Source organism: Eschrichtius robustus, chromosome 7 (genome assembly GCF_028021215.1).
Source record: "Eschrichtius robustus isolate mEscRob2 chromosome 7, mEscRob2.pri, whole genome shotgun sequence".
NCBI classification, from domain to species: Eukaryota; Metazoa; Chordata; class Mammalia; order Artiodactyla; family Eschrichtiidae; genus Eschrichtius; species Eschrichtius robustus.
The window spans coordinates 138,710,489-138,738,488 of NC_090830.1; the positions used below are offsets into that span (position 1 = coordinate 138,710,489).

Genomic DNA, 28,000 nt, shown 5'->3' on the forward strand with positions numbered 1-28,000 from the left:
TTTTAGCTTCTCCAACTCCTGGGCTGGGCGTGTGTGTAGTTCTGTGACCATCGGTGCCACGTGATCCATCCATCCTCCCGCGTTCCAGCCTGGGCTCGCTGGTCCCCCCTTTACCTCCACCTTCCCTTCCCGAATACCTGCCCTGCACACTTCAAGCTGCAGCATCAGGCGGAGGGCAGCAGCCTTCAGAGATTGTCCAACCAGCCTCCGCAATGGCAAAGGTCAAATCCCTTAATGACGTCATCCTCTAGTGGCTCGCCGCCTGACTGATAAGAGGTGTGCAGACCCTCTACCTGAGTGCTTGAGAAGTGGGGAGTGGGGGGGGGGGTCCAGACCCACAGAGAAATCCTGATTGGTCCGAGCCCTGGTGGTGGTCTCATTTCTTTTCTGCTGATTCGTCTAGGTAGCCAAAGCGATTCCGGCCAGATCTCAGAGGCAGTTACTGCGGGGCTTCCTTCTCCTCCCCGGGTGATGGGCGTCCGAGTGACGACTGCAACCGGGACAGCCATCCTGTGACCCCAAGAGGACGTAGGTCTGCCTGCTGCAGACGCGAAGGTATAAAACGGGAAGGACTTTCAAGTTCTTGACGCCGGATGGTCAACTTGAAATGCGAGCCTTCCCGTGTGTAAGCTGCGCTCCCCCGAAGAGCCCAGCGGCAGGTGCCCCGCCGCCCGCTCCGCAGAAGCCCGCGCTCGCGCATCACGACACTCCGGGCTTCGGCACACATGTCCCCTTTGTCCGGAACGCTCCACCTCTGTGTGTGTCACCGACTGCCCGGCAGAGGAAGTCGCGGGCGGCGGGCCAGCACTGCGGCTCCGGGCGGACCGCTGGAGTCTGGATGAGTGCCGCGTGCGCAGGCGCACCAGACGCATCGCGCGCCCCGCGACTGCGCGCCTTCCGCGCGGCTTGGCGCCTGCGGGCCCCCGTAAGCCTGGGCATCTCCATAGCGACCGCGTGGGGCCGGCACCTTCCACTGTTGGGCTGCAGCACTCGGCGCCCGGGGCGTGCGGGCGTGCGGGTGGGCTGGCGGGCGCCGAGAGTGAGGTGGGGCTGCGGGCCCGGGGTCGGGGTCGGGGGCACCTCGAGAGAGGCTGGGGCACCGGGTGATGGGGGACGAGGGACGAGGGGCGAGGGGCGGGCCGGGAGCGGGGGCGCATCCCGAGAGTCTGGGGGCACCGCGGGCTTGCGGGGCGCGGAGCTGCGGGGCCCCGAGGGCGGCCGGGCGCGGTGGAGAAACCGGGGAGGGCGCCGGGACCCGGAGCCGCCTCCCCGACCCCACGGAGCCCGCCCCGCCCGCTTTTAGGCCCTGTGGTTTGGCTCTCGGTTCTGAGGCCTTCTCCCTGTTCAGAGGTTTGCGGGAGGTTGAAGCTTCTCTCCCCCTGATTCACAGAAAAGGACCCCAGGGGAGGCCCAGGGCCTCCAGGGAGCGCAGGCCGTCTGCGGTGGGTTCGCCCCCCACTCGTTAATTGCTTGACCTTTGGGCAGTTCCTCGCGTTCCCCACCCCTAAAATGGAGGGAGGTAGACGCACACACGTTTCCCAGGTGTTGGCTGTCGAGAGTTTTGTATCAATGTGCGAAGGCTTCTGAGCCCTGAAACATTCCAGTGTTGGTTGTTATTGCCGGATAAATTGGGAATTAAACACGGACGTGTGCCTCACCGAATGAGGTTCTGGTGAAATACAGTTCTTAAACTTTGTGTCGAGCAAAACTATTGTTGAACAAGTAAAATTCAATGTTCTCGTTTGACCGGTTCCCCCCCACACCCACACCCCCACCCCGCCTAATTTGGTTGCTAGCCAGACCCATCGCTGATCGCTGAGTCAAAGCGGTAATCTGAGCTGTCAGGATTCCCCGTGGAGTGGAACACTAATGGAAATGCCACAGAACCACGGGGCAAATAAGAAAGTGCGAACTTAGGAGCTCCACTGCATTTAGGGAAGGGATACATTAGCTTGTGCGCTTTGAAATCTTCTGACTTGTTTTCATCCCTAAAATAGCCATTGCATTTTCCAGGAATTAAAAGTTAAATCTTGGGACTCCATGGTGCAAAGGGAGGAGCAGAACATTTTAATCTGAACCTTCTTGCGGTCCAGTTTGTTTTACAAAAGTCAAGTTTATGATACTGATTATTAGAAACACTGGCTTTGTAAGCCAGCACAAATCTGCCATGACCTAGCCAGTGAGAGTGTGCCCGTGTACCTAGGTGTTGGCTGTATCTCCTCTCCCTGTCTGCAGGTGACTCCAGACCTGGGAGGATGAGCGGTGGTCCCCGGTGACGGATGGAGGGAAGCAGCTCCTGCAAGGTTCCCTGCGGCGCTGGTCAGGCTAGGAGCAAGCCTGCATCCCCCTCCAGAGACGCTCACGAGGGTGTCAAGGCGGTCATCCTCTCTTCTTCAGCAATTTTAGACTTGAGTCAAAGTGGTCTTCACCATTTAGGAGAGATCTTTAAAGTTCTCAACCTCAGAGTGAGTGGGGCGCCTCTGGGGCATGGTACATATGTGCCACATAGACGTGATTGAAGGCTCTTCTTACCTGCAGTTTTCTTTTAGAGAGAAATTCGAGAATGAGATAGAGGAGGGTTAACTTGGGGTTTTGTGCACTGCTCTGATGTCCTCTGATGTCACAGATGATGAAGACTCTGATGTCCTCTCCTGGGTTGGGGGGGGGCGGGAACTTGCCGAAAACACCCTTGGTCTCTTAATCAAAACACAACACCCCTAAAATAAGTGCAGTAAAAACTGTCACCCACAGCTTTGCAGATGTCACAGGCTTGACTCTACCTGGTGCCTGGTGCCTTCACCAGGTCCGGCCCTTGCCTGCTTGAGATCTAGTGGGTCTGTCTCCTCCCGCGATTTCTAGAACAAGGTTCCATCACACAGCCTTGAGGGGCGATGGTTAGGGGCCCTCACCAGCAGTTCTCTCACTGCCCAGCAGTCACGCAATTTCCTTAAGCCTCATTTTGTCCTCACCTGGAAGATGGGAATGAGAATCTATTTATGGGTTATTAGGAGAATTAAATGATAAGCATATAAGGCACAGTGTCCTCAACATGGTACACACACCCACGCATTGCACTGTTACCCTGTTGATTGACGGTTTTGAGTGCTTTTACAAAAGCCGTGTACGTAGATTTTAAGTAGCTGCTTAGTTTGTTAACCCCAGTTGTGTTACACACCCTGTTTTTCCCATCAGGCAAGCACTGGTCTTGCGGTCTCTTTCCTTAGCACTGACCTCCATGAGTGATTACTGGGTCATCACTGGTAATTACTGGTAAGGCACCACTTTTAATGAAGCAAACGCTCTCAGCTCTGAACAAGGAACCCAACAGTGTCATGCATAAAGAAAGAAGGAGGAAATTCCAGAGCCTTCTTCAGGCTTAATGAAGAAACTTTATAACTATTTATGCTTCTCAGAAAACGGAGACGTCAATATACATTTTACTACCATGGCAACAGATCACTGAGTGAGGTGACCACTCAGAGTCGTGGACTTTTAGGGGTTACGGGTGCACTTTGCAGCCGTCGCAACACTCTCTAGAGCCACCATCATCACCTCCAGAGACCCTTATGATCAGGGAACACAGACCCCCATCTTCACACGGCCTCACAGAACCGAGGAGGGAGGATGGGCTCGTGCGATGCACTCAAACCGGCCCCTATGGGGCGAAGGCGAATGCTAGCTTGTCTTTCTGAGATTTCCTTTTCTGGTGTTTACCAGGATCTGCGGCTTCAGCGCTGAGCCCGAGAGAGCAAGAGCCTAAAGCTGACCTGGCGGCCGGGCCAAGAGTGGCCCGGCGCGAAGGCGTCCACACGCTGTGTCCAGTCGCCACTCACTCCCCAGAGGCTGCACCCGCCGCCAGCAGGGAGCGATGGTGCCGCGCCTTAGCTGCTTAGGGATTGTGTTTTCAGCATATTTGTGGAGTGTGGTTTCTAGCCAGTGTTTCTCAAGTTTCCGCCATAAACTTGAAGGGACTTGGAAGGTGGTGTTGGCAGCAGAGCCGGGAGCTGAGAAACTGGTGGGGAAGGAGCAGCCTGCTGGTGCCGCGCGCCGTGCTCCGTGGGCTTTCACAGAGCAACGCAGTCGTGCTGGCTGGTGCTTACCTGCGCTCCCGTGTGCCAGGCGCTGCTCGCTTGCTGCACCTGGTACAGGCCAGGCCGCTGGAGCACAGAGAGGTTCGGGAACTTGCTTTAGGTCACACAGCTCATAGGTTTTCAAAACCTAGATTTGAACCCAGGCAGCCTGGCTTCCAGGCCAGTGCCCTTAACGTCTACACTCTGCTGCCCTGGTAAATAGAGACGCAGAAATACATACGTGTGTATAGTATATGTGATCATGTGAATCTATGCAACGTGTATCAACAGCATTAGAGAAGAGATTTCTGTGTCACCCACAATCCTGCCACACTGTGACTGTAAAATCGTACTTGTACGTATCGCGGGGCGAGGGTCAGTGTGCGTGGGCTTTGTCCTCTCCCCTTCCCTACTGTCCTGTCTTATTTACGATCCGACCTAAGGGCCCACTGGGTGATGTATCAGACTTCCTGACCTGATGGTTACTGGCTGTTTTTGTGCGGCCGTTGCTACCACAGAGGACGCCAGAGCTAACTCAGTGTGTGTGTCCTTTAGTTTCCTTTTCAGTGTCTCCTTGCATGAGAACCAAGGCCCGGACGTGGCTCCCACCCTCGTTCTCTGGGCAGCGTGGGCCCGGGAAGGAGAATAGGATTCAGACACACTTGGGGATGAAGTTAGATGTTAAAGGATAGTTGATGGGAGAGGTGTGATGTGCACAGTGGTGGCGTCTGAACTGCCAGCCGGGCGAGACGCCGCGTCTCCAGGCCGGGAAGCCACTCTAGCAGCTGCGCGGTGAGGCCTGGCCTCGTTTTTCTGACGCTTGTGTCTCCTGTTTAAACGACTTAAGGGTAAATGTTGTGGGTTTTCTTTTAACTTGGTATGTATGATTGCAGTCACTAGTGGAAATGCTTTGAGGATGTGTCATGTTTTAAAATTTAGTTGGTTGACAAAAACATTCTTTTTTTTCTCCCCCTGGAAGCAGTTGCACCTTCAGCAAAACGCCCTCTGCACGATTCCTAAAGACTTCTTTCAGTGACTGCCAAACCTCACCTGGCTGGACCTCCGCTCTAATAGGATCACAGCGCTTCCTTCTGGGATCGGCTGTCACAAGTGAGTTGCATGTTTCTTTTCCCAGGTTAGGAGGTCATCGTCATCTCCTTAAAATGCCCGAGGGCCTGTTCTTTGGCTGCCTAGCCACACCCCACCCCACTGAATGTCGACTTTGGAGCAGAAGCGTGTAATGGGGTTTCCAAAGCCGGCTCGGAGGTGCGGTGGCTGCAGGTACCAAACGCACCTGTATGGTTATAGTTTAGGACACGTAGCACCGCAGAGCACGCTGGCACCACAGCGCCTCTGCTGGATGGTCCACGCGGCTTTTGCAGCCGGTTCCATCTCTGACTCCCTCACGTGAAGCTGCCTGAAGGGTCAGAAATACTGTCCGTGAATTAAACCAGCGGCTTTGCTCCCAAGGGCCCATGCGTAACTGCGCTGGTTCCTGGTAAATAATGAGTCATTCTTCCTTTTTGGGAAAATCGGAAAACCCAAAGCAAGCTCTGTGCCATCCAGCCACATTCCTGCCGCTCCGATGCCGGGCGTCTCCTAGTACTCCCACTTCTAGAACTGGGGCCAAGCTGCTACCCCCTTCACCCGCCCCTCCCAGCAGCCCCAGGTCAGCCGGCACCCCCCAGTCCTGGAGCCACGTGCAGCGTGAGGCCACTGCGCTCTCCTGGCCCCTGTGCCTCAGTGCCCAGTGCTTCCATGCCAGCTTCTTAACCCTTAGGAAACCTCACGACGTGAATTTCAGACACGCCTTTAACATTAGTGCATGCTGGGCAGAGGGAAAAGCACGTGCAAGGGCCATGAGGTGGCCGTGTCCTTGGGGACGGGAGGGGCGGCAGGGAGGCCGTGTAGTGGAACGGAGGAGGGAAGGGGCAGGAGGTGCCTGCAGAGGCAGTCGACCAGAGCTGGTAGGCGCGATCGCTAGTTTGACTTTCATCACGAAAGAGACAGGAAGTCACAGATGGTTTGAAGGGAGGGACGGGGCTTTAAGATCACTCTGAAAGGAGGAGTGAGCGTGCCGCAGCGTGGCCAGTTAGGCCGCTGCAGCCGTCCACGCAGGAGAGCTGGGGGATTCAGGTGGGATGGACGGCGTGGGAGGAACAGAGGGGTCCAGGGGTGACCCCCTTCCTGCTAGAGTCATTGCAGCCCCCGTGAAATGGCAGAGTAGAGGCGCAGAGGCCCTTCACTTGCCTGAACTACTGCTCACTGGCTTTAAAAGTATGTTTAAAGAAGTGAGTATTTTGTCCATGTAACAGTAAGAGAAAATCCCCGTGCGCCATCCGTGCCTTTACAGGCTCAGCAGGGAAGCAGCTAGTTTCTGTTGACAAGCGGGTGTCTCTGGCAGGGTGGGGACACCCCCGGAGCTCCCGGGCCTTCCTGGACCCACTGGGTCGGCCCCTGGTTGCCTAGAGCAGTGTCCGCAGCTCCAGCCAGCGCGTCCGCCAGCGGCAGTGTGACAGGCAGCTGTGCCTTCTCTGCTTCCACCTGGTCCCCGCCGGCGTGACCCGGGCGGCCCCAGGCGTCTCTGAGTGTGTGTCAGGGAGGCTTGGGGAGGCTCCGCTCTTCCCGGGGTCCTGGGCTGATGTGTCGAGGGCAGTTTCATGCTTCTGGTCCATGGCTGTCTTAGCAAAATGGCACTCAGTTCTGGAGAGTAATTGCTCCTCAAAGGATAAAAATAAACTAGGGCTTGTGCTCATAAGCACTATTCTTTATTCTAAAATAAATACGTGGTCTCAAGTTTTGGAATTCTTTGATTTTGCCAGTCAAAGCCAGCTGCTTAATGTTGTCTAAGATATAATTTTGCATGTGATTTATAACCAGTTATATCATTAAAATTAGATCAGCTTGCTAAAGAGCTGAAACATTCATTAGAAATTTTAAGTAATTATGGGCTTATTGAAAGCCTTAAGCTTTCCAGAAAGCCTAATTAAAACAATGCCAGTGTTCCTGTTCTCCCCCACTCAGTGTCTTAGATGTGTAAGCTTGCTAGCAGGGAGAGAAGGTTTAAAAAGGTACATCAGTATATATGCTTAGGCAAGCAACTCCAGTCCAGTACATAAATGTGTGGCGTTCAGTTGAAAGTCAGTGAAATGAAATAATCAGTGGTTTACTGATAGTATTTGTGAATTTATCACTTAAAAGTGTGCACAAGAATATTTTAATGTATTATTATATAAGGTGGAAAAATCCCCTGTACACTTTCAGGTTCATAGTTGGCTAACATGCCCCCCCCCCAAAACAAACAAACAAATAGACAAACAAGTGGGCTCGAACATCCTTGGCTTTGAGAAAGGTGTGTTGGAAGGTCCAGGGTACGTGGCGGCCTGCACATCCTGTTGAAGAATCTTAGAAAAGCAAACTCTGTTCTCCTTGGCTATTTTTGTATTAGCAAAATTAAAAGGGGAGTGAACCAAAACCAGTAAGTTGAAGTAACAATGTTTAACTAATTTGCCTTTGTGTTTACCAAGGAAAGTTTAATTCCCCAAGTTTACTTTTTAAAAACTTTAAATAATAGGAAAATCCAAGACAGTAAAAGGAAAGAGAATTGTCTAATCCTCAGGTAATCCGATTTTCCTTTGGGGTGCCAGTCAAAAAGTTAAACTTAGTTTAAATGAATACTTACTAGAGCTCTCAATTCTGTGTCTGTGAAACTGTATTTTCTCCTTTCACATCTTGGGGACTCTGGTCAGTGTGATGTTGAATTTTAATTTTTTCACCTTCCACGGAAAATGAGACGCGAGACCGCCCCTCCCTCTGGCCAGAGCATCATTTGCTGATGGGGTCTGCAGGGGGCTGTCTGTCTGAGGAACGTTTTTTGGGAAAGGAAAGCTGAGGATGTGGGTACAGGCTGGCCTGCATTCCAGGCCACTCTGCTCCGCATTGGTCTCCCAGGGCTGCGCAGGGCATGGAGCGCACGCCCAGCGATAGAGAAGGCAGGCGGGGCTTCTCTGTCCCTCCCGGGGCTGTGAGGTCCACCCCCGTGAGACCGCGGCTGTGTCTGCTGCAGGGCAGGTGTGCGGGGCGCCAGACTGTCCCTAGCGATTAAATAGTGCCTCGGCCCCAAGGATTCCTCAGTCTCTCCGTGAAGCCTGGGTGGAGCAGGGGAGGGGACGGGCGTCCTGCCTTTGCCTGGACGCCCAGGAGAAAGGGCCATCACACCCTTCGGCTGAAACACTGAATGAGCCAGGGCATTTGAAGTCTTTTTACACCAGATTTTAGCTGGTGATCCCTGAAAGCAACCGAGAAAGAGAAAATGATCGTTAATAACGATGGAGCCCTGATGAAATGTGGAGAAACAAAAGCAGCCGAACAAAAGGGGCAAGATAGAGCTTAATGTGAACTATTTATCCGTCCATCGTCATTCAATTAGTAAATTTTCATTGGACATCTTCTACCTATCTATGATATGTCTTTTGCTAAACCTTGTAAGGGATATTAATAGCTATTAAGTGACAGAAGAGATCCCTGGTCAAATACTGGGAGAAACACCCCTTCACCATGTTTCCTGGCTTTGAGACTTCAAAGAGGCCTTAGTGTGCGAATTATTCATCTCTAAGCAGAGCGGATACTCTGTCTCCTGGACATCTTTCTGTGACTGTTCTCAGCCAGGGCGATCGTGCCGCAGTGGACATGGGCATCATCTGGAGACCTTGTGGTTGTCACAGCTTGGGGAGGGGGCATCTGGTGGGGTGAGGCCAGGATGCCGCTAAACACCCACCGGCCTTGGGATGGTCCCCCCAACAAAGAACTGCCTGGTCCCGAGCGTCCGCGGTGCTGAGGCCGAGAGCCTGACCAGATGCTGAGACGTGGAGTCTATTTGCTGGTGGGGGCAGAGCGTGGGGTGAACGTGTGCACGTCTGCGTTGAAGCCGCCCCCTTAAAGAGAAGACAGATGAAGAAATTTGATGGTCATTTGATTTTCTGCTTTTTAAATTACATATTTTTTGTTTTGTTTTAAAGGCATTTGAAAACTTTGCTTTTAGAAAGAAATCCTATCAAAATGTTACCTGTGGAGCTGGGTAAGTGCTAAAACAACAAAATAAAAGGTGGTTTTAAATGCGGCCTTCTGCAGTTACCAGACCTGTAATGGAAATACAGGCCCGACCCAGCAGGGAAGGCCAGCCGATGCTTTAAATCCCTTCTACACCATCCTTCTGGCCCCTGAGATAACACGGATCCCATCGCAAGAGCTATACACGTTATACACGTTATAATGTGTATAAAGCTCTACACGTTACTGCTATAACGTGTGTCCTATATGTGAACACAGTGTACGAACAATGCAAACGCGGAGCCCTGTACCTGACGCTCAAGGAAGATCAGCATCAGGCCCTTGTGGCCCCAGGTGTGCTCCTGAGTCCACCTGCCCCCCTTCCCCCGGCCGGCGTGATTTTTGTTCATCCGTCACTGCTTTCCTTGAAAGCTTTACCACTTACTATCCCTACACAATACATGTGTAAAGGGCCTTCCTTTCAAATGTTTTCTAAGTTGCATCATCCCTGTGTATTCTTGGTGACCTGGCGTCTGGGGGCTCAGCACGATGTCTTTCAGGTTTGTCCATGTGGATGTGGACAGCTGTCGTGTGTTCGTTTCTGTTCGTTCTCCAGTGAACGGTTAGCTCCATTGCCTCCTTCCTGCCTTTTGTGCTGCTGTTTTCGTGAATTTTGCTTTTATATGTGTAGTGGATCCAGTAGAGACTCTTTAAACTGTCTTATTTATGTTTTCTCACATGGTCGCCCTTCTGGTGCTCTTCATTTCTTCTTGAGGTTTCGTGCTTCCATCTGGAATGACTGTGTTGGCCTGAAGATCTGTCTTTTGTGTTATACTGAGTCTTATTGTAATGAATTATTTCAGGATTTTAAAAGGTCATCTTTATTTTCCCTTCATTTTTGAAGGTGGTTTTAGCAGACTGTATAGGCTCCTAGACTTTAAGCATCGTGACTGCTTTAGAAATATCTTTATTGTCTTGTGGACTCCATCGTCTGTGGAAAAGTCAGCAGTCTTACTGGTTTTCCCTTAGAAGTAATACATCTTTTTTCCCTTGCTGCTTTAAAAATTTTCTCTTTTTGTTTAATTTTCAGCAGTTTGTTTGTTTTTGTTTTTATAAATTTATTTATTTACTTATTACTTATTTTTGGCTGCATTGGGTCTTCGTTGCTGCACGTGGGCTTTCTCTAGTTGTGGCGAGCGGGGGCTGCTCTTCATGGTGGTGCAATGGCTTCTCTTGTTGTGGAACGTGGGCTCTAGGCACGTGGGCTTCAGTAGTTGTGGCACGTGGGCTTAGTTGCTCCGTGGCATGTGGGATCTTCCAGGACCAGGACTCAAACCCATGTCCCCTGCACTGGCAGGCGGATTCCTAACCACTGCGCCACCAGGGAAGTCCCCATTTACAGTTTTTGTGTTTTGCCGTTTTGCTTGACTTTAAAAGCTATCTTTGCTGGCATTCACCCTCCGTCTGTTTGGTGTCACGATGGGTCCAGTTTGTCTCTGGCTCTAAGTTGATCGTCCACAAGCAAATTGGACAAATATGTTCATTTCTAGTCACTCCTTAGGATTTTTTAGAGCATATCTTTGCCCATTTTGTGCACTGTTTTTCTTTAAAAACACTGATCCCCAGCATGTAGCGGTCAGGACTTCGCCGTCCTGGACTCGCGTGTGCTGCGCCTGGTGCAGACACCACGTGTCCTGCTCGGCCGCCCTCGGGGGTCCCTTGGGAGGAGACCTGGGCCAGGGGTCCCGTGAGGCAGTTGCAGTCATGCCAGCACGTGACATCCAGGTGTTCACCTGGTTCACCTGTTCAGATTCCACACTCTCCTAAGAATATGAGAGAAAAGTTTTCGCTTCAGGAAACAGAGTTGTAAACCACTGACACTGAACGTATTTTTTAGAATTTAAAATTTTATTGTGTAATTAAAACCCATTGTCTTTCAACCCCAATTGTAGTTTCTATATGTATTTATACAAGGAGGGCTATATTGGTTCAAGTACAATAGATACATAATCGACTAGAAAAAAAGGTAGAAAATAGCTAAATAAATTAGGCTGAAAGGCTGAAAATGAATTCACACTGTACAAGAAGGTAACTTGGACAGGACAAGGCTGTTTCAATGTGTTTAAGAACACAAGGGGCTGCTGGGTCTGGAGAGCGCGCCCCAGGGCTGAGGCCAGGCTTCGTGGGCAAGCCCCACACCCTCACACCCTCAGCCCAGCTCCAGGCCCAGGCCACCTGGATGTCAGCACGTCTGGGTCCCTGCACGTCACGGGAAAGGAGGCCTTGTGAGGCCAGGTGACACCTGTCTGTGGGAAGCTGTGGCCCTAACGCCCGATGAGGGATCTGGCATAAATTGTGGATGAATACGTTGTGGGCCAATTTTCTCTCACGTAACTTTCCTAGAGATCAAAGTGTTTAAAAGACAGCAAAAGCATTGCAGTAAAAAATACAGGTGTGTGGGCTGAACATCAATTAGAAGCAGATACCAGAAGGTCTGGACGGGGCAAATATCTTCATTTATATGGATTTACGTGCAGTGTGAGGGCCTGGGGCACAGGGGCCACCCCCCACCCAGCCTTCTGCGCAGGGAGCGGGGCTCCAGGCTTGCACGCGCCTCGGGCGCGGAGGTGCAGTCTACTAAAGCGGCCTTTTATTCGCTGTCGGTTTCCCCAGTTAAAAAGAGGACCGTGAGTGAGCTGCCGCATCCCCTGTTGGATTCATCCGAAGAGCGTGTGCCTGACAAAGAAGCCATTCATTCTCAGGAGGCAAAGGGAACCGTGTTAACAGAAAAGGCAGGCTTTTTCCCACCTGTGGAAAACCTAGACCTGCGTGAGCGCAGAAGGTCCACCGAGCCTCCGGAGGACTGGCCGAGCGAGGAGGAGATCAGGCGCTTTTGGAAGCTGAGGCAGGAGATCGTGGGGAGTGAGCCCGCGGAGGTTCCTGAGAGCCAGCGCCTGCCGGTGGAGCTGCCCCCGGCCCTCAAGGCGGTGCTGCGCGACAAGGAGACGCGGCGACCCCGCCCGAGGCCTGTCTTCAGGTAGAAGTTGAAAGCAAAGGTGTACTCTCTTGATCTCTGCACGGCTGTAATATCATTTTGTGATTCTCTGTTAAGACATCAGGTGGACGTGTGTCCACGTCGCCATCGTTTGTTACACGGCAGATGCCAGGCCTGGTTTAGGTTAAAGTTACCCAGAAAACAGGCTCAGAGGAAGAGGTTACACGAGAGAAAAACTCAAATCCTGTGTGTGGGTGTGTGGTGTGCACACGTGTGTGGATGTGTGAATATGCAGAGAGAACGTGACCCAGTGACGTTGGGGAAGACAGCTCATACGTCGGCAAGGGCGGTGACGTCACGTCCAGGGCACAGACCATGGTTAGCGGCCACTCTGGTCTGTGGCCCTGCGGACGGCGTGAACACGCGCCCCGCGTGTCTGTGGCAAAAGTCTGTGGCGGGACAGTGAGGAAGGGCCTGTCCGAGAAGGCTGCCCTTGGGCACTACTGGAAAACAGAGTAAAGAGCTTTGATCCACGTGAAAGGTGTGCACGTGGCTACTGCACTGTTGTTTCACCTGTTCTGTAGGTTTGAAAATTTTTCAGAGTAAAACCTTGTTCAAGTGTGATTACCTGGCCGTAGCCCTGGGAGGGCTGGAGGCAGGTAGGGCAGGTCTCCCCAGCCCACAGACCCCCGGAACCAAGTTGGTACCTCGTCCAAGTCAGCGCGAGCCTTTTCCCAGCATGGCGCGGTTTCACTGGTCCCAGGTGTAGGTCCAGCCATGGCCCGGCCTGGGGAGCGGGGTGGAGGCCCTGACGGCCGACCCCGCCTACGTCGTGGATTCTGGGGGTGGCGGCTGTCCGTGACCGTCGGGGCATCTCCGTGCAGCCAGCCCGCGGCCCTGCACTCACCCTCGGGGCCGTCATGGGGTTCATTGCGGTGCTCGGCTGACGACCTGGTATCATCGTAGGACGAGGACGCCCTCCTTCAAGAGCGTCCTGCCCGAGCTGGCCCCACGGCAGCAGGCCCTGGGCCGCACCGGCCTGCCGGAAGAGAGCCGGGGCCTGGCCCTCCGGGAGCTGCGGGAGAAGCAGGCCCAGCTGGAGCAGCGCAGGAGGTGAGGTGGGGGCAGGGGGGCGGCCCTGGCCTCGCCTGGCCGCTGTCCTGCTGCTCCTCGCGGGGCGTGTGGCCGGGCCGGGCGCAGGCCCGCACGTTCGCCACCCCGTCGGCCCCGGTCCCTCCTCTGGTTCCTTGCTCTTCCTTTACCCGTCCTCTCCTGTCCATCACCCAGCCTACAGGTCTTGTTTAAGGAAAGTGGCTTAAAAATAACGTGCCAAAAAAAAAAAAAAAAAAATAACGTGCCCGTCTCGGGGCTGCGCTCCTGCCTCTGCCCCGCGGGGCTGCTGCTGGCTCAGTCGGCCTCAGCGAGGGGCCAGCTCGGGCCCTGTCCTCACTGTCTCCTCTGTCCCCTCTGTCCTCCAGCCCCGCCAACTGCCTGTCTCCACCGCGCTCTGGGCCCGCGAGGCCAGCTGGCTTGGACGGCGCCCTGCACCTTCTGGTTGGGTTTGGCCAGGGGGAGCTCCGGCGGGAGGTCAGAGAGAAGCGGGGAGGGAGGGCAGGGGCCCTCTGCCCCGCCCGCCGCTCCCGTTCCTGGGTGCCAGCGGCCCCTCGGTCCCTCACCCCAGGGCCCCGGGGTGGCCGCAGCCCGTCCTCCTAGCAGGGCCCCTGCTCCGCCTTGTGAATAAACCCTCCTGAAATCACCCGCCTGAGTGTTTTCTCTCAGGGCCCTGCGGATGCAGACGGTTCGCAGAGCACGTGTTCTAATGGGCCAGCGTGGTGGTCCCGACACCAGACGTGCTTTTCAAGTCGGGTTTCATGTCCTTCAGGGAGAGGCTGGGTGACGTTAGGCCCTCAGACCTGGTCAGGGCACACGGTGTCCCTGCCCTGGGGCTGGCATCCTGACGGCAGGGGCGCAGCCAACTGACAGCAAGGCTCAGATGTGACTGCATGGCCTGGGCCCCCGGGGCCGTGGTGGTCGCGGGCCACGCCCCAGAGTCTCCCCAGAGCGTCCCTCTGCGGGAGTCCAGGCTGCAGGGCGGGAGCGGCCCCTCACTGTGCATCCCGACGGCCCTCTGCCCTGCATCCAGGCAGGTCCCGCTGCTGCCTGGCTGTGGAGGCTCAGCACCGGCCCCCCACCGCCTTGCTAAGCACCTCTGTCTCCGAGGCTCAGCTGCCCCCGCAGCCGCCGTCCTCACCAGGCGCCCGCCGTCCTGGCTCGGTTGGGCGCCTGGCTGGGGACCTCGGGAGGCCAGGAGGGACGTGCCCCTCCCCCCAGGTCGGGCTCCCCAGTGCCCAGGGTGCCGCCCGCCTTCGCTGAGGGCGGCTCTTGAATCAAAGGGCAAGCAACAGCTCTCTCCCTGGTTTCTGTGCCGGGGGCCCCGAGACCACGTTTGGTGGCCTCCTTGGCAACAGCGTGGGGACCCCGTCCAGTGGCTTAGTCTCCGCACAGCCCCGTGGAGCACGTCACACTTCCTGGCTACCTGTGCTCCTGCGGCTCCTGAGAACGCTGCCCTGTACCTCTTAAGGGACCTTCCAGCCCATTTCCCAAGAGGTGGCAGAGACAAAGCCAGGTCCCCTGCACCCAGGAGCACCGCCCCTGACGTCGCATAGTCACGGTTCCATGTGGGAGCACCAGCTTGGGTTGGGGGCTCGGGAAGCAGCCTCGTGGGCGAGGCGGGCTCTGCAGGGGTGCAGAGGGGGTGCCTGGCCCTCCCTCGGGCCTGGAGCCGGGGGAGCACGTAGCCAGATTCTGCCGGCACCGAGATCCTGCCTCATCGTGGAGATAGGACAGAGGCCCTCGCAGGGCAGCGGCCAGAGCCCAGGAGGGCCCAGCTGCGGTGACCCTGGGGACCAAAGGGCCCCCGACGCAGGCAGCGGGAGAGGCCAGGGCGAGTCTGGGATGGTGGCCAGGGTCTGGGCCCACGATGGAGGGCTCTGCTGAGAGGGGAGACCGAGGGCCAGATGTGCAGGTGGGATGGGAGGGCGCTGACCGTGGGAATCCGTGGAAGATCCAGGAGTGGGGTCAGACAGGCAGGTGGAAACCCAGGCTGGAGAGGCAGCGTCCAGAAGCTGAGCGCGTGGCGGGTGAAGCCCTGGCCCCGTCCCGCCCCCGTCGCCGTCGCCGCAGCCCGGGCAGGGGTGGGTTCTGTTCAGCTCAGAGGCTCCCCAGTGTTGCGGTGCCTCTGTGCCCGCGTGGGCAGCGAGTCCCCTGGGCGTTGCTGTGGGCGGTTCGCGGTGCAGCGGGCGAGACGCAGCCAACAGCACAGTGACGCCGCGGGTGACGGGGCTGGAGAGACAGGGCTCACGCTCCTAGGTGAGGCTCGGGCGTCTGAGAGGAAGTGGACCGGTCAGCATCCCCGGGCCACGTGCAGACCAGTGAATGCCTGAAGCCTTTGCCGCGGAGCTCGTGGCCGTGGCCCCGACCGGGCCTTCCCTGAAAAGTGTCCTAGTGCCTCACTGGGCAGGGGCGGGGCGGGGCCTGGCTTGTCCCCGCCCAGGGAGCTCTGCCCAGACGTGCGTTTCAGAGCCCCCAGGATGCCCGTGTGTCCGGCCACGGGGCCAGGAGTGAAGGGCTTTTGTGTGAAGCTTTAAAAGTGACAGTAGAAATCCTTGTAGGGACCTTCCTGGCGGTCCAGTGGTAAAGACTCACCTTCCAGTGCTGGGGGTGCGGGTTCGATCCCTGGTCGGGGAGCTAAGATCCCACATGCCTCGCGGCCAAAACACCAAAACATAAAACAGAAGCGATATTGTAACAAATTCAGTAAAGACTTTTAAAATGGTCTTTTTTTAGACCACATCAAAAAAAATTAAAAAAAAAAAAAAAAAGAAATCTTTGTAAGCTGCGCACAAAGCTGCCTTTAACAACATTCGTGTTCCGCTGTGTCCTCCAGAGACAAGCGAGCACTGCAGGAGTGGAGGGAGCTGGCCCAGAGGATGAAGAGGAGGAGGGAGGGCTCAGCCACCTCCCGACCCCACGGAGGAACCTGGTACGTCTGGGGAGGGCAGCCCGTTCAGCCCCGAGGGGTGGCGCGGCTGCCGGAGTCCGGGTTCACAGGTGAAGGAGGCTGCCTGCTCCGCAAAGCCTGACCGCTCGCCGGCCTCTGTCACTCAGCCAGCAGTGACCTCCCTGCCGAAAGCAGGCCAGCAGTGGGCCTCCCAGCGCCCCGCACTGGCCCGGGCCCGTCCTCCCTGTCCCCCGGCCTCCCCCAGCCGCCCTTCTGCAGCCCCGGTGCCACTCCCGGCCTCCCGGGAGCTTCCCTGTGGCACTCAGGCCCCGTCCCCCACCAGCCGCCCCGCACTCCTCCTCCGTGGGCTTCAGGCCGGCCGGCCTCGTGGGGGGAGCGTCGCTGCCCCTCGCCCTCCTCTGGGGGAGCTGCGCGCGCGCGCGCCCTCCTGGGGACGCCCCTGACCACCTTGCTCCCAGGTCCAGGGAGAGGCTGTGTGTCCTCGCCCGGAGGGCCGTCCCGAGGCCTGTCCGGTCCTCTCTGTGCCCGAGCTCCCCGAGGCGGCCCTGTCCTGGCGTCCAGGCCTCTCCTCCGGGCAGACTGGTGCACCTTCTCCCCCCTCCCCCCTCCAGGGTTGTATTTAAGCATCGTTATGACCGTGGTGGCTGTCGGACGGGGAGCTGCTGCAGGTCACTCGTGCTTAAATATGCGTAACATATGATCAAACGTACCATCTTGACCGTCGTTAAATGTACAGTTCAGAGGCATTTAGGACGTTCCCACTGTGTAACCATCACCACATCTGTCTCCAGAACTTTCTCATCTTCCCAAACGGAAACTCTGTCCCTGTTAACCACCGAGTCCTCACCCCCCTCCCCCGGCCCCGCCCTCTACTTTCTGTCTGTGTGTTTGGCTCCTGTAGGGACCTCCTGTGAGTGGAACCACACGGCATTTGTCCCTTTGTGACCGGCTCATTTCACTGAGCATAGCATCTTCAAGGTTCATCTGTATCGTAGCCTGTGTCGAAACTTCCTTCCTTTATAAGGCTGAGTGATAGTCCATCGTGTGGATGGGCACATTTTGCTCCTCCGTCCGTCCGTCCACAAACGCGTGAGTTGCTTCTGCCACGTGGCTGTGGTGCCCATGGGCATGGCGTTACCAGCGCGAACTGTCTTTTGTATGTCGGTCACTCCAGCTAGAAACGACTTCTGTGATACTGTGCAAGAAGCAGCTTATCCCGTTGTGTGTGTTTTGAATATTACAGAGAAAGGTGGTCACTATGTTTTACAGCATGGACATTGACGAATGTCTGTATAACCTGGAGTAGCACAACACCCCCTAAGTTAGATAGGAAATTTAGAAGCTCCGAAACTCACAGCAGGAAATACTTACTTCATAAAACTTAAATATTTTATATGGCCTAAAATACTATAATTAAAGTCAAAAGATAGGGGGAAATATTTGTGACATATGTTTGTAACAAAAGATTAATATCTAAAATGTAAAGAAAAACCACAAGTAGATTTTTTAAATTAAAGAATGCAGTAGAGAAACGGGCAAAGGGTAGGACAGGCAGTTCACAGGTGAGGAAGCCCCAGTGGCGGTAAATTCAGAAAAGAAGCATGGCTGCTCGGAGCTCCGGGTGTAAACAGCGCTCGGGAAGCGGCGGGCAGAGCGGAGGCCTCGGGCAGCAGGCTCCCGGCCACTGCTGCTGCCAGGGCGCCAGCTGCTTGCAAAATGTCTAGTAAAGTTAAAAATACTGATTTCTTGGAAGACTTCTGGTGTCCCACCTCGCAGAAATAAAGCAGTCAGATCACAGGCCTGTCCGTACAAAGATGTGGGTTTGTGGATTTCAGCATCATCTGCATGCCCACCGCAGCCTCTGTCCCCCAGCCGTGCTAGGCCCTCCCGCGTTCCGGCTGCACCCATGCGCTCTGTGGGGTCGCCCACGTCCTGCCCCCCGGAGCCTGAAAGGAGGAAGGGAAGGGAAGATGCCTCCCGCGTGGGCAGGGGGCCTGAGCTTCCTGACTCATCGCCCACTTTTTAAAAAGCGTTGCATTTTCATTTTTCACGATGCTCTAAACCCGGCAGCTGTGCCAGTGACCTCTGAATCCATTTTATTGGCCTGAAGAATATCCCTCGTCTGCTTGACACTCAACATATAAAACGCGGGGTCAAGGGACTTCCCTGGCCGTCCAGTGGTTTAGACTCTGCACTTCCAGTGTAGGGGGCCCGGGTTCTATCCCTGGTCAGGGAACTAAGGTCCCACGTGCCACAGAGCACAGCCAAAAAGTAAAAAAAAAAAAACAAAAAACAAACAACTCGGGGTCGCGCCACGCTCACAGCCACGAACACGGCCCCGTCCTCCTTGCCTGCTCCTCGGGGTGCAAGGTCCTTCCTCCTCTGTACTTTGTGATAACAGTACAATACGGCTGGGCTTTCAGTCCAAATCATATACTTTTTTAATGGTTTTAAAGATAAAATTAAATGTCTGCCTTTAAGAAGTACACCTAGTGGCTTCAGCACTAGCTCTTCTCCCTGTGTTGGGGAACCCCGGTTAATGACAGGCTGCCAGCTCCCAGGCGGGCGCCAGCTCCCAGGCGGGCACCAGCTCCCAGGCTGCCAGCAGATAGTGTCAGTTCTGCTGCGTCTGCAGCCTGGCAGCATCGCGGGGGGAGAAGAGCAGAGGGAAGGTCCGACGTGGTCCCTGCCCCCCCTCCCCCGCCCATCCGCCCCCCTCCATCCTCCCTCCTCCCTCCCAGCCTTCCCTGGCGCTAGGTCCTTCTAAGAGTCAAACAGGTGCTGGGGTGGAGCTGACGACGCAGGCGGACAGGTCCCGCCCTGGTAACCCGCTTAGAGGTGACCTGACAGATAAGCCCTGCACTGATACCCCCTCGCCTCCCCCGGACCCGCCCCCCAGCCTCTCCCCAGCCCCGCACTCGCCCTGTCCCTACAGCAACTGTGCTGCCCTGACCCACACACAGACGTACAAGCACAGGTCTAAAGCTTCCTGAGGAGGGCAGGCTCGGTCTGGTTCTCAGACTGGTCCATTCGGGGGCGGGGGCAGCAGCGGGCAGCACTGGTCGAGGGCCCTGGTGTGTTTCCACTCACGTCCTTGTTACATGGGCGCACAGCCCCCAGTTTCTGGCGCTGAAGGCAGAATCGTACCAGGGCCCCGGGGCAGGACAAGGCTGCCACGGGATGGCTGGGGTGGGGCGTGGCAGAGGTCACAGGTTCTCAGGAAGCCCCGGGCACCCCAGCAGAGCAGTGAGGACATACCCCCGGCAGCAGGGTGTCGGGCACCCTCGGCAGCACGGGGCCTGGCGTGGGAGCCCAGGGCGGTGGGCCTCTGGGTGGGAGCCGAGGAGGTCAGGGCGCAGGAGGGCTCCAACCAGACATCCAGTCGTGGCCCAAGGAGGGAGGAGGGGAAAGGAAGGTTCTGGAAAGGCAAACCTGGTGGACAGAGAACAGGGAAAGGGGAATCGGGCGGGAGACGGAGAAGGGCCACTTTGAGGAGGTGGATGAGCAAATCCAGATGAGACACACCAGGTCCAGCTGACCAGAAATCCACGTGTGACTTCCGCAGGCCCTAGAAATGAGGAATTTGCTAGCATTTGTAGCGCTATTTAAACATATTTTGTGTAATGCTGCAACCTAGAAGTTTTAAGGAATTTGTTGTTTTCAAAATAAATTGAGGTGGCCTGTGAATTCTTATGGAGAGTTTCCAGAACCACGACAGAACTACCCTGTCTTCCTCTGCCCCTGGACACGGCCCCTCCGCCCAGTAAAACCCGTGGCAGCTGCTGGGGAGAGAAAGCATCCTGCAGGAGGTGCTGGACGGTAGCCCTCTGGAGCTCGCAGGGTCCCTGAGAGCATCGGAGCTTGCCTGGCCTTGGGCGCCGGGCATGGGGGTAGGGGGCTAGTTAGCGGGACACACCTAAGCTCCAGCTGTGCCCACATGCGTGCAGGAGGCCCTCCTTCTCACTCGGAGTCGCAGCGGTCTTTCTGTAGCAGAAAAGCCAGCACTGAGTTACTTCTTGCACGTTTTCAGTTTGTTGGTGTCAGTTTGTTGTGTCATTCAGGTTTTCCGACAGCGAGGCTTTTTCTGCTTTCCCCACTTTATTAGTCAGGTGTGAGCCCTCGTGTGTTAGCTTGACTTAGTGATTTAACACAGGGCTGTACGAGAGGCGCGGGGCCCCTGGAGAGTGTGTTTCTGTCTGTTGCACTGGCACCCCCGGGCCGCTGAGCAGCCGTCCACCTGCCCCGTGTCCTGCGCTCTGGCCTCACCCTGCACCGCCGGTCAGCCCAGGCCAAGGGTCGGGGACCCCAGCGTGTGGGGCACGAGTGTGCTGCACCCGAAGCCGTCTTGGTATTAGCGGCTGTGTATTCCCGGATTCCTGAAACCGTCTCGCTGCATTTCCAGGTGGCGTCCAAGATTCCCTTTGCCACTGACCTGATAGGTAATGAGAAAATACCGATGCATTCGCCTGGGAAACTGAAACAAAGCAAAGAGAAATCATTGCAATCAAGTCAGGAAATGAGGTTGGTACCGGGTCTGATTCTGTTCTGCTGGACGCGGCGCCCTCCGACCTCCCCCTGCAGATGCATCTCTTCCGCGCCCCCCCACCTCACCCCCCGGCATGCCCTGGGCCCCTCCTGCAGGTCCAGGTACACTCAGGGCCAAAGAGCGGGAGAGCCGCAATGCCGCCACTTTTCAGCTCTCACTCCCGCCGCGTCCACTCAACCCCTAGAACGCCGCCCCCCAGGACAGCGGCTGCTCAGGGTCCTGGCGAGCCCTCGTCCTCCTGTGCTGACACTGCCCTGACGCCGGGCGCTGTGCCCTCAGCCTCCTGCCGACCCAGCGTCCGCCCCGGGAATGACCGAGGGGGCTCCACGCTGCCCTCCCCGCCTTCCCGCCGCCCCCGTCTGCACCAGGCCCACCGCGGGGAGGCACCTCCACGGGCTCAGAGGCCAGAGCTGAAGTGAACCGGGGGGCTCGGGGTGGGGGGACCCGCCTGCCCTGGGCCCTGGCACTGCTCCCACCACGGGCACCAGCTCTGGTTTGAGGGCCTGGGGGAAGGTCATCATGCTGTGACCTGTGGATGGCAGAGGGCTCATTCCTCCCTCACTCCTGGAAATCGGGGAAGCATCACAGGTCTGCGCCTGGGGCTAACCCAGCCACGTGGGTTGACGTGAAATGGAGACGGAGGAGACACCTTCCTGCCCCGCCCAGCGTGTAGTCAGCCCACCCCCCGTCCTCCCCGCGAGCACCCAGGCCTCCGCGCGTCCCCGTCAGCTGCCCCCGCTGCCCGCGGGCGCTCGCCCTCACGACCGCAGGAACACCTGTCTGTCCTCCCAGCACCCAGGCCCCAGCCCGTGGGCCTGTTCCGAGCCGCGTGTCTCACCCCAGCGCCGTGGCCCGGAGCCCCCCTCCCGGCTCTGCTGCCCGAGGGCCAGCAGCATCCACCACCACCCACCGAGGGCTCTGTCACTGTTGTCCCCTCTCTTGGGGCCCACAGGGGTGAGGGGGAGGGAAGGAACACAGGCAGGGGCTGGGGCGCTTCGTAGAGACCCCACCCTGCTCAGACTCTGCCCCTCTTCTCAGACCCTTTTCCTTCCCAGCCCTGAGGAATTCACCTGCCTTCAGAGGAACCTTTATTCTCTCCAGATCTGTCATTGACGGGAGTAACCTCATTCTTGGACACCCCAAACCCTACCTCTTAGGGCTTCTGAACAGCTGTGTCTCATCGCAGTGCCTCAGATTAGAGACTCCAAAGTCCGTTTGGTGTTGGGAACAACTCTGTGCTCACAGATTTCATAACCTATATGAAATGAGTCAATTCCTTGAAAGACACCATCAGCCAAAAGTCACAGGAGAAGAAACAGACAATATGAATAGACTGATACATATTAGCGAAATTGAATCAATAATAAGTTTTCCAGTGGGTTCACTGGTGAAGTCTTCCAAACATTTAAGGAAGAAATTGTATCAACTCCCTTCCAGTGGATAGAAGCAGAAGAAATACTTTGTAACTCATTCTATGAAGCCAGCATCGCCCCAGTACCAAAAGCAAGGGCATTACATGAAAGGAAAACTACAAACCAGTCTCTCTCATGAACAAAGATGCAAAAACCCTCAACAAAATACGAGCAAGTCAAATCCAACCACGTATAAAAAGAATTACGAACGACCAAGTGGAATGTATCCCAGACATGCAAGGCTGGTTCAGCATCTGAAAGTCAGTTGACATGATGCATCACATCCACAGGCTAAAGAAGAAAAATCATATGATTGTATCAGTAGATGCAAAAAAAAAAAGCCTTTGACAAAATCTAACACCCATTCATGATTGAAAAAACTCTCAGCAAACTGGGAATAGAGGGGAGCTTCCTCATCTTGTTAAAGGACATCCACAGAGACTCTACACTAACATCATCCTTAATGGTGAGAAACTAGACGCTTTCCCCCAAGGTCAGTAACAAGGCAGGGGTGTCCCCTCTCACTGTTTCTCCTCAGCATCTTTGTTCTTAGGTGGCATGATTGTCTGTGTACAAAATCCCAAAGAATTGACCCCGAAAGTTCCTGGAACTAGTAAACAATTATAACAAGGTTGCAGGATACAAGGTTAATATATAAAAGTCCATTGCTTACCATATACCAGCAATGAACAAGTGGAATTTAAGATTAAAAACACAATACCACTTATATTAGCACCCAAAAAATGGTGCTAGGTATAAATCTAATAAAATGTGCACAAAATCTATATGAGGGAAACTACAAAACTCTGATGAAGGAAACTAAAGAAGAATAAATAAATGGAGAGATGGTCCATGTTCATGGATAGGAAGACTCAGTATTGTCAAGATGTCAGTTCTTCCCAACTTGATCCATAGATTCAACTTAATCCCAGTCAAAATCCCAGCAAGTTATTTTTGTGGATATTGACAAACTGATTCTAAAGTTTATGTGGAGAGGCAAAAGACCCAAAATAGCCAACACAAGTCAGAAGAACAAAGAGGACTGACACTGCTCAACTTCAAGACTTTCTATAGGGACTTCCCTGGTGGCGCAGTGGTTAAGACTCCGCACTCCCAATGTAGGGGACACGGGTTCAAGCCCTGGTCCGGGAAGATCCCACATGCCGCGGAGCAACTAAGCCCGTGAGCCACAACTACTGAGCCCGCGCTCTAGAGCCCACGACCCACAACTGCTGAAGCCCGTGCACCTAGAGCCTGTGCTACGCAACAGGAGAAGCCACCGCAATGAGAAACCCGTGCACCACACGAAGAGTAGCCCCCGCTCGCCACAACTAGAGAAAGCCCACTTGCAGCAACGAAGACCCAATGCAGCCAAAAATAAAATAAATAAATAAATAAAATAAAATAAAAAGACTTTCTATAAAGTTACAGTTATCAAGACAGTGTGGTGCTGGTGAAAGAAGAGACGAATATATCAGTGGAACAGAAGAGAGAGCCCAGAAATGGACCCACACAAATACAGTCAACTGATCTTTGACACACGAGCAAAGGTAATAAAACAGAGCAAAGAGAGTGTTTTCAACAGCTGGTGCTGGGCCACCCGGACATCCACATGCAGAAAAATGAATCTAGACACAGACCTTATACCCTTCACAAATATTAACTAAAAGTGGATCACTCTTACCAGACTGTGTACATTGAATATGCACAGTTTTTGTATATAAATTATACCTCAATAAAGCTGTAAAAAATGGGTCACAGACCTAAATGTAAAATGCAAAAATATAAAGCTCCTAGAAGACAACATAGGAGAAAACCTAGATGACCTTGAGTTGGTGACGCCTTTTTACGCAGAACATCAAGGCATGAAAGAAAAAACTGCTAAGTTGGACTTCGTTAAAATTTAAAAATTCTGTTCCGTGCAGGACACTGTCAAGAATAAGACAGCCACAGACTTGGAGGAAATATTTGTGAAAGACATATCTGATAAAGCACTGTTGTCCAAAATATGCAAAGAACTCTTAAAAACTCAACAATAAGAAAGCAAACAACCCAATTAAATAATGGGCCACAGATCTGAACAGACACCTTGCCAGAGAAGATACATAGATGTTAAATATGCTTATGAAAAAATGCTGAACAAAATACTTCATTAGGAAATGCAAATTAAAGCAACAAGGAGCTAGCACGGCACACCTGTTAGAATGGCTGTAATGCAGACACTGACAGCACCAGGTGCCCGTGAGACTGAGGAGAAGCAGGGACTCTCATTCACCACCGGCGGGAACGCAGAACAGTGCAGCCACCTTGGAGACAGTGTGACGGTTTCTTACAAAATTAAGTGTACTCTTAGCATACAGTCCAGCAGTGGTGCTCCTTAGTATTTACCCACGGGAGTTGAAAACTCATGTCCGCACAGAAACCTGCACACAAATGTTTGTAGCAGCTTTATTCATAACTGCCAAAACTTGGAAGCAACCAAGATGTCCTTCCGTAGGTGAATGGATTGATAAACTGTGGTCCATCCAGACAATGGAATATTATTCAGCGTACAAAGAAGTGAGCTAAGAGGCCATGAAAGACAGGGAGAAACTTTAAATGCTTATTACAAAGTGAAAGAAGCATTATATGAGGCTTCTGAAAACGCTGCCTACTGAAAAGGCTGCCTACTGTATGATTCCAACTCTATGACATTCTGGGAAAGGCAGAACTATGGAGACAGTAAAGAGACCAGTGGTTGCCAGGGGTTGGGGGGAGGGAGGGATGAACAGGTGGAGCACAGAGGGTGCTTAGGGCAGTGAAACGACTCTGTATGACACTGTGAGGACAGAGACGTGTCATTACACATTTGTGCAAACCCACGGAATGTACAACACTAGGAGTGAACCCTAAGGCCAACTGTGGGCTTGGGTGGTGATGTGTCAGCCTGGGCTCATCAGTTGTAGCAAATGTCCCCTCTGGCGGGGGGTGAAAACTACAGAAATAAAGTCCCGTGTGAAGTGTGGGTGCCTGAGAGCCACGCACACGGTTCACGAGACAGTCTCAGCAGCGTATGATGCACCACCAGTGGGAGAAGGTGGGCCCCTCGGCCAGGAGCTCGCATCAGGTTGGAAGGCCAGGATGTCTGCATCCGGTGAGAGGGCCAGTTGATGCCCGGCAGGCTCTCCCTCCAGGTGCGCGTGGCCCCTTTTCTCGTGGGTTAAATCTCCAGTCCGCCCTGCGGCCCCACCAGACAACAGGAGAGGAGCAAAGCGATGCAGCTCCTCAGCGCAAAGGAAAGGGAGAGGAGAGGCCAGCTCCTCCCATAATCACGAACAGAGCACGGGCCGCCTGCTAGAGGCCACGTTTCCCAACACCCCTTGCAACATACGCGACGGCCTGTGACTACGGTCTGGCCAACAGGACGAGAACAGACATAGACGTGTGTATGAACTTCCTGAGCTTGTCCTCCCCTCCCCGTGCTGGAATGCACAGGCGATGGTGGGAGCTGGGGCAGCCATCCCAGACCCTGAGGTTGAGAGTGTGGAGTGAGGGGCAGAGTAACGTCCCCACGCTGACAGCGGCCCTCAGATAAACCGCCACACCTGGTTCAGCCTCCCCGTCTGGCCTTTGTTCCAGCCGCTGAGCCTGTAACCTAACCATTCACAGGCCAGCTTGGTTCTGGAGGAAGAAAGCCACCTGCTGGTGTGACACGAGGGCCTCTGGGAAGGAGGCTGGCAGGAAGCGAGATGGCTGGTTCCACGGGGCCCACAGACTCAGGACTGGAGAGGCTGAGGGTGGAAGGTCCGCAGCGCCCTCACCACCCTGCTCAGCTCCCCTGCCCACCCAGCAGGACGCGCGGGGGGTGGCCTCTCAGAGGTTGAGCAAGGAGGAGCCCCGCGGAAGGCAGGCACCACGCGATGCCTTCCTGAGCGCAAGAGCCATGAGGATCAGGCCGGGCGCCTGCTCTCCCCCGTTGAGAGCGGGAAGGGGCCTCCGAAGAAAACTGGCAGAGACAAGTACCCTCAGAACCCTGGCTCGTGGGCCCCCCTGCCCCCATCCTGACTGACCAGCAGGGCCGCGGCCCAGTGGGTACGGCGTTTCAGTGCCTACTCCTTGAGTGGGTGGGAGCCGGGACGCTGGGCGCTCGAGGGAGGGGCCAAAACGGCCGACTGGAAACGTGCAGACGAATTGAAGTCCTCTGGGCAGTGATGGAAACAAGCTGCTACAAAAGTGGGCACTCAGGTAGCTGAGAACTCGGAGTTAAGTGAAAAATACAGCCAAAATCCCTAAAAATTAAAAAGCCTAAATCAACAGATGAGGTCGAGCAAATCCCCCAGGAAGTAAAACAAAGACAAAAGGAGGGATGGAAAGCAGAGATGAGTCAGACCCTAGGGTCGACCGGAGAGGCCTGACCTCCGAGATGCTCTAGAAACTCATGGAAAACCCAGGGAGCTTCAGGAAGCAGGCTGTTTCCAGGCTGCCAGGCGGCCGCGGGCCCAGACCATCCCAAACAGGCTCTGAGGTCCTGGAGCCCCCAGGGAGGGACAGGGCACGTGCAGAGGCTGGGCCAGGCGCCGCGCGGGGACTCGGGGATGTCCCTTCCTTTCCCTCTGGAGCGGGAAGAGCGGGCGTGTCCTCCCAAGACGAGGAAGAGACCCCGGAGGAGGAGCCCAGCCCGAGGGTCTGCAGGGGGGCCAGGCGGGTCCAGGGCCTGATCCCCAGCTCAGGGGAGGATACTGAGGACTTGTACTGCTTGGACGACCCCAGGACAGGACGGGCGTGGAGAGCTAAGTGGATGTTTTTAAAGGAGCAGTCAGCTCACAGAGAGTACACATCTCTGCAGGAAGGAAACCGGAAGCAGTGGCTACTCAGCGGGCCAGCAGCAGAGGCTTCCCTGGGCCTCACGACACAAGCTCTGATGTCAGTTTAACCCAAGATTGTGGCAGGTCTACCTTGGGGGATGAGGCGGTGTAGGGGTCTCAGGCGTGCCTGGGCTGGAGGTGGGGATCCAGGTTATGCCCCAGGGAGACAGAGCTGAGGGGGCGGCGAGGGGAGGGAGGGGAGTGCGGAGGACACGGCCCCCCGGGGGGATGGGGAGGAAGGGAGGCCCCCGCGCAGAGACACACCTGCCCTCGGACTGGCGGGAGGGCCCACTCCTTTCGCTCTGGCCACCTGGTCCCCCTCGTTCTCCATCTCACCGTTTTCTGGCCCAGGTGATGGATCGGGGTGAGAAGATGGGGTGAGGCATGCTGGGGGGGCTCCCCCTCGGGAGGGCGGCTCTGGGCCCAGGGGACAGGTACCGCCCGTCACCCGGTGCCATCCCCAGCCCTGTGGCCAGGCTAACCTGACCCCTTCCTTTCTCCCCAAGGCCAGGAGGCTGCAGGATGAAGTAATGAAACTAAAACCGAGGTCGACCTTGAACAGAAACCATCAATGTACAGCTCTCCCTGGAAGCCTTTCGCTTGGCCCGACTTTGTCACAGCCTCAGAATATATTTTTTAACACGAAGTATTAAGAACCTGAAAAAGTTTGCAGATACTAATGACAGAGTATCACTGGTGCGGACTGAGCATGTTCTCACCTGGAAAACAGGCCGGCGGCTCGCTGCCTTCCCAGGGGTCGCCCCTGTGTGGGGCGTGAGGTTTACGGGTCCCCATCTGCGCTGCCTATTCTGAGGCTGCAGGAGGTCTGAGCTGCATTAAGAGGAGAATACGGTGACCGCCGCGTGGCGTCCGTTTGCAGCCCGTCGGCTGGCAGAACGTGGTGTCGGCACCTGTGCCCCCTGACCCTGCTCACGGCGGGGATCAAGCTTTCACGACTGACTGCAGTGGGGTCCGAGGTCCCGTGGGACCGTCTTTGCTGGGGAGGCAGGAGTGCCCTCCTCCCGCCCCGGGGGTGCCGCTCCCCATCCCTGGGCGCTGCCCC

The 28,000-nt window shown here is 55.3% G+C and overlaps 1 protein-coding gene and 1 long non-coding RNA gene across 2 annotated transcripts; one reads left to right on the top strand and one right to left on the bottom strand.

The window, feature by feature from the left end:
• The first annotated feature begins 930 nt into the window (after window positions 1-930).
• Window positions 931-21,818, top strand: LRRC27 (leucine rich repeat containing 27). Its single transcript, XM_068548796.1, is given in 10 exon segments — window positions 931-1,044; window positions 2,236-2,465; window positions 5,050-5,180; window positions 9,089-9,147; window positions 11,793-12,156; window positions 13,081-13,227; window positions 16,061-16,119; window positions 16,122-16,156; window positions 20,538-20,656; window positions 21,737-21,818. Coding segments are annotated over 9 exon segments (1,158 nt in total). The 5' UTR covers window positions 931-1,044; window positions 2,236-2,279; the 3' UTR covers window positions 21,795-21,818.
• On the bottom strand, window positions 19,062-27,999 carry LOC137767557 (uncharacterized). The gene is made up of 3 exons (XR_011074543.1): window positions 27,657-27,999; window positions 20,402-20,609; window positions 19,062-19,703 (listed from the first exon to the last, which is right to left on the bottom strand). It is a non-coding gene; the product is annotated as an uncharacterized lncRNA (long non-coding RNA).
• Window position 28,000: the final 1 nt, after the last annotated feature.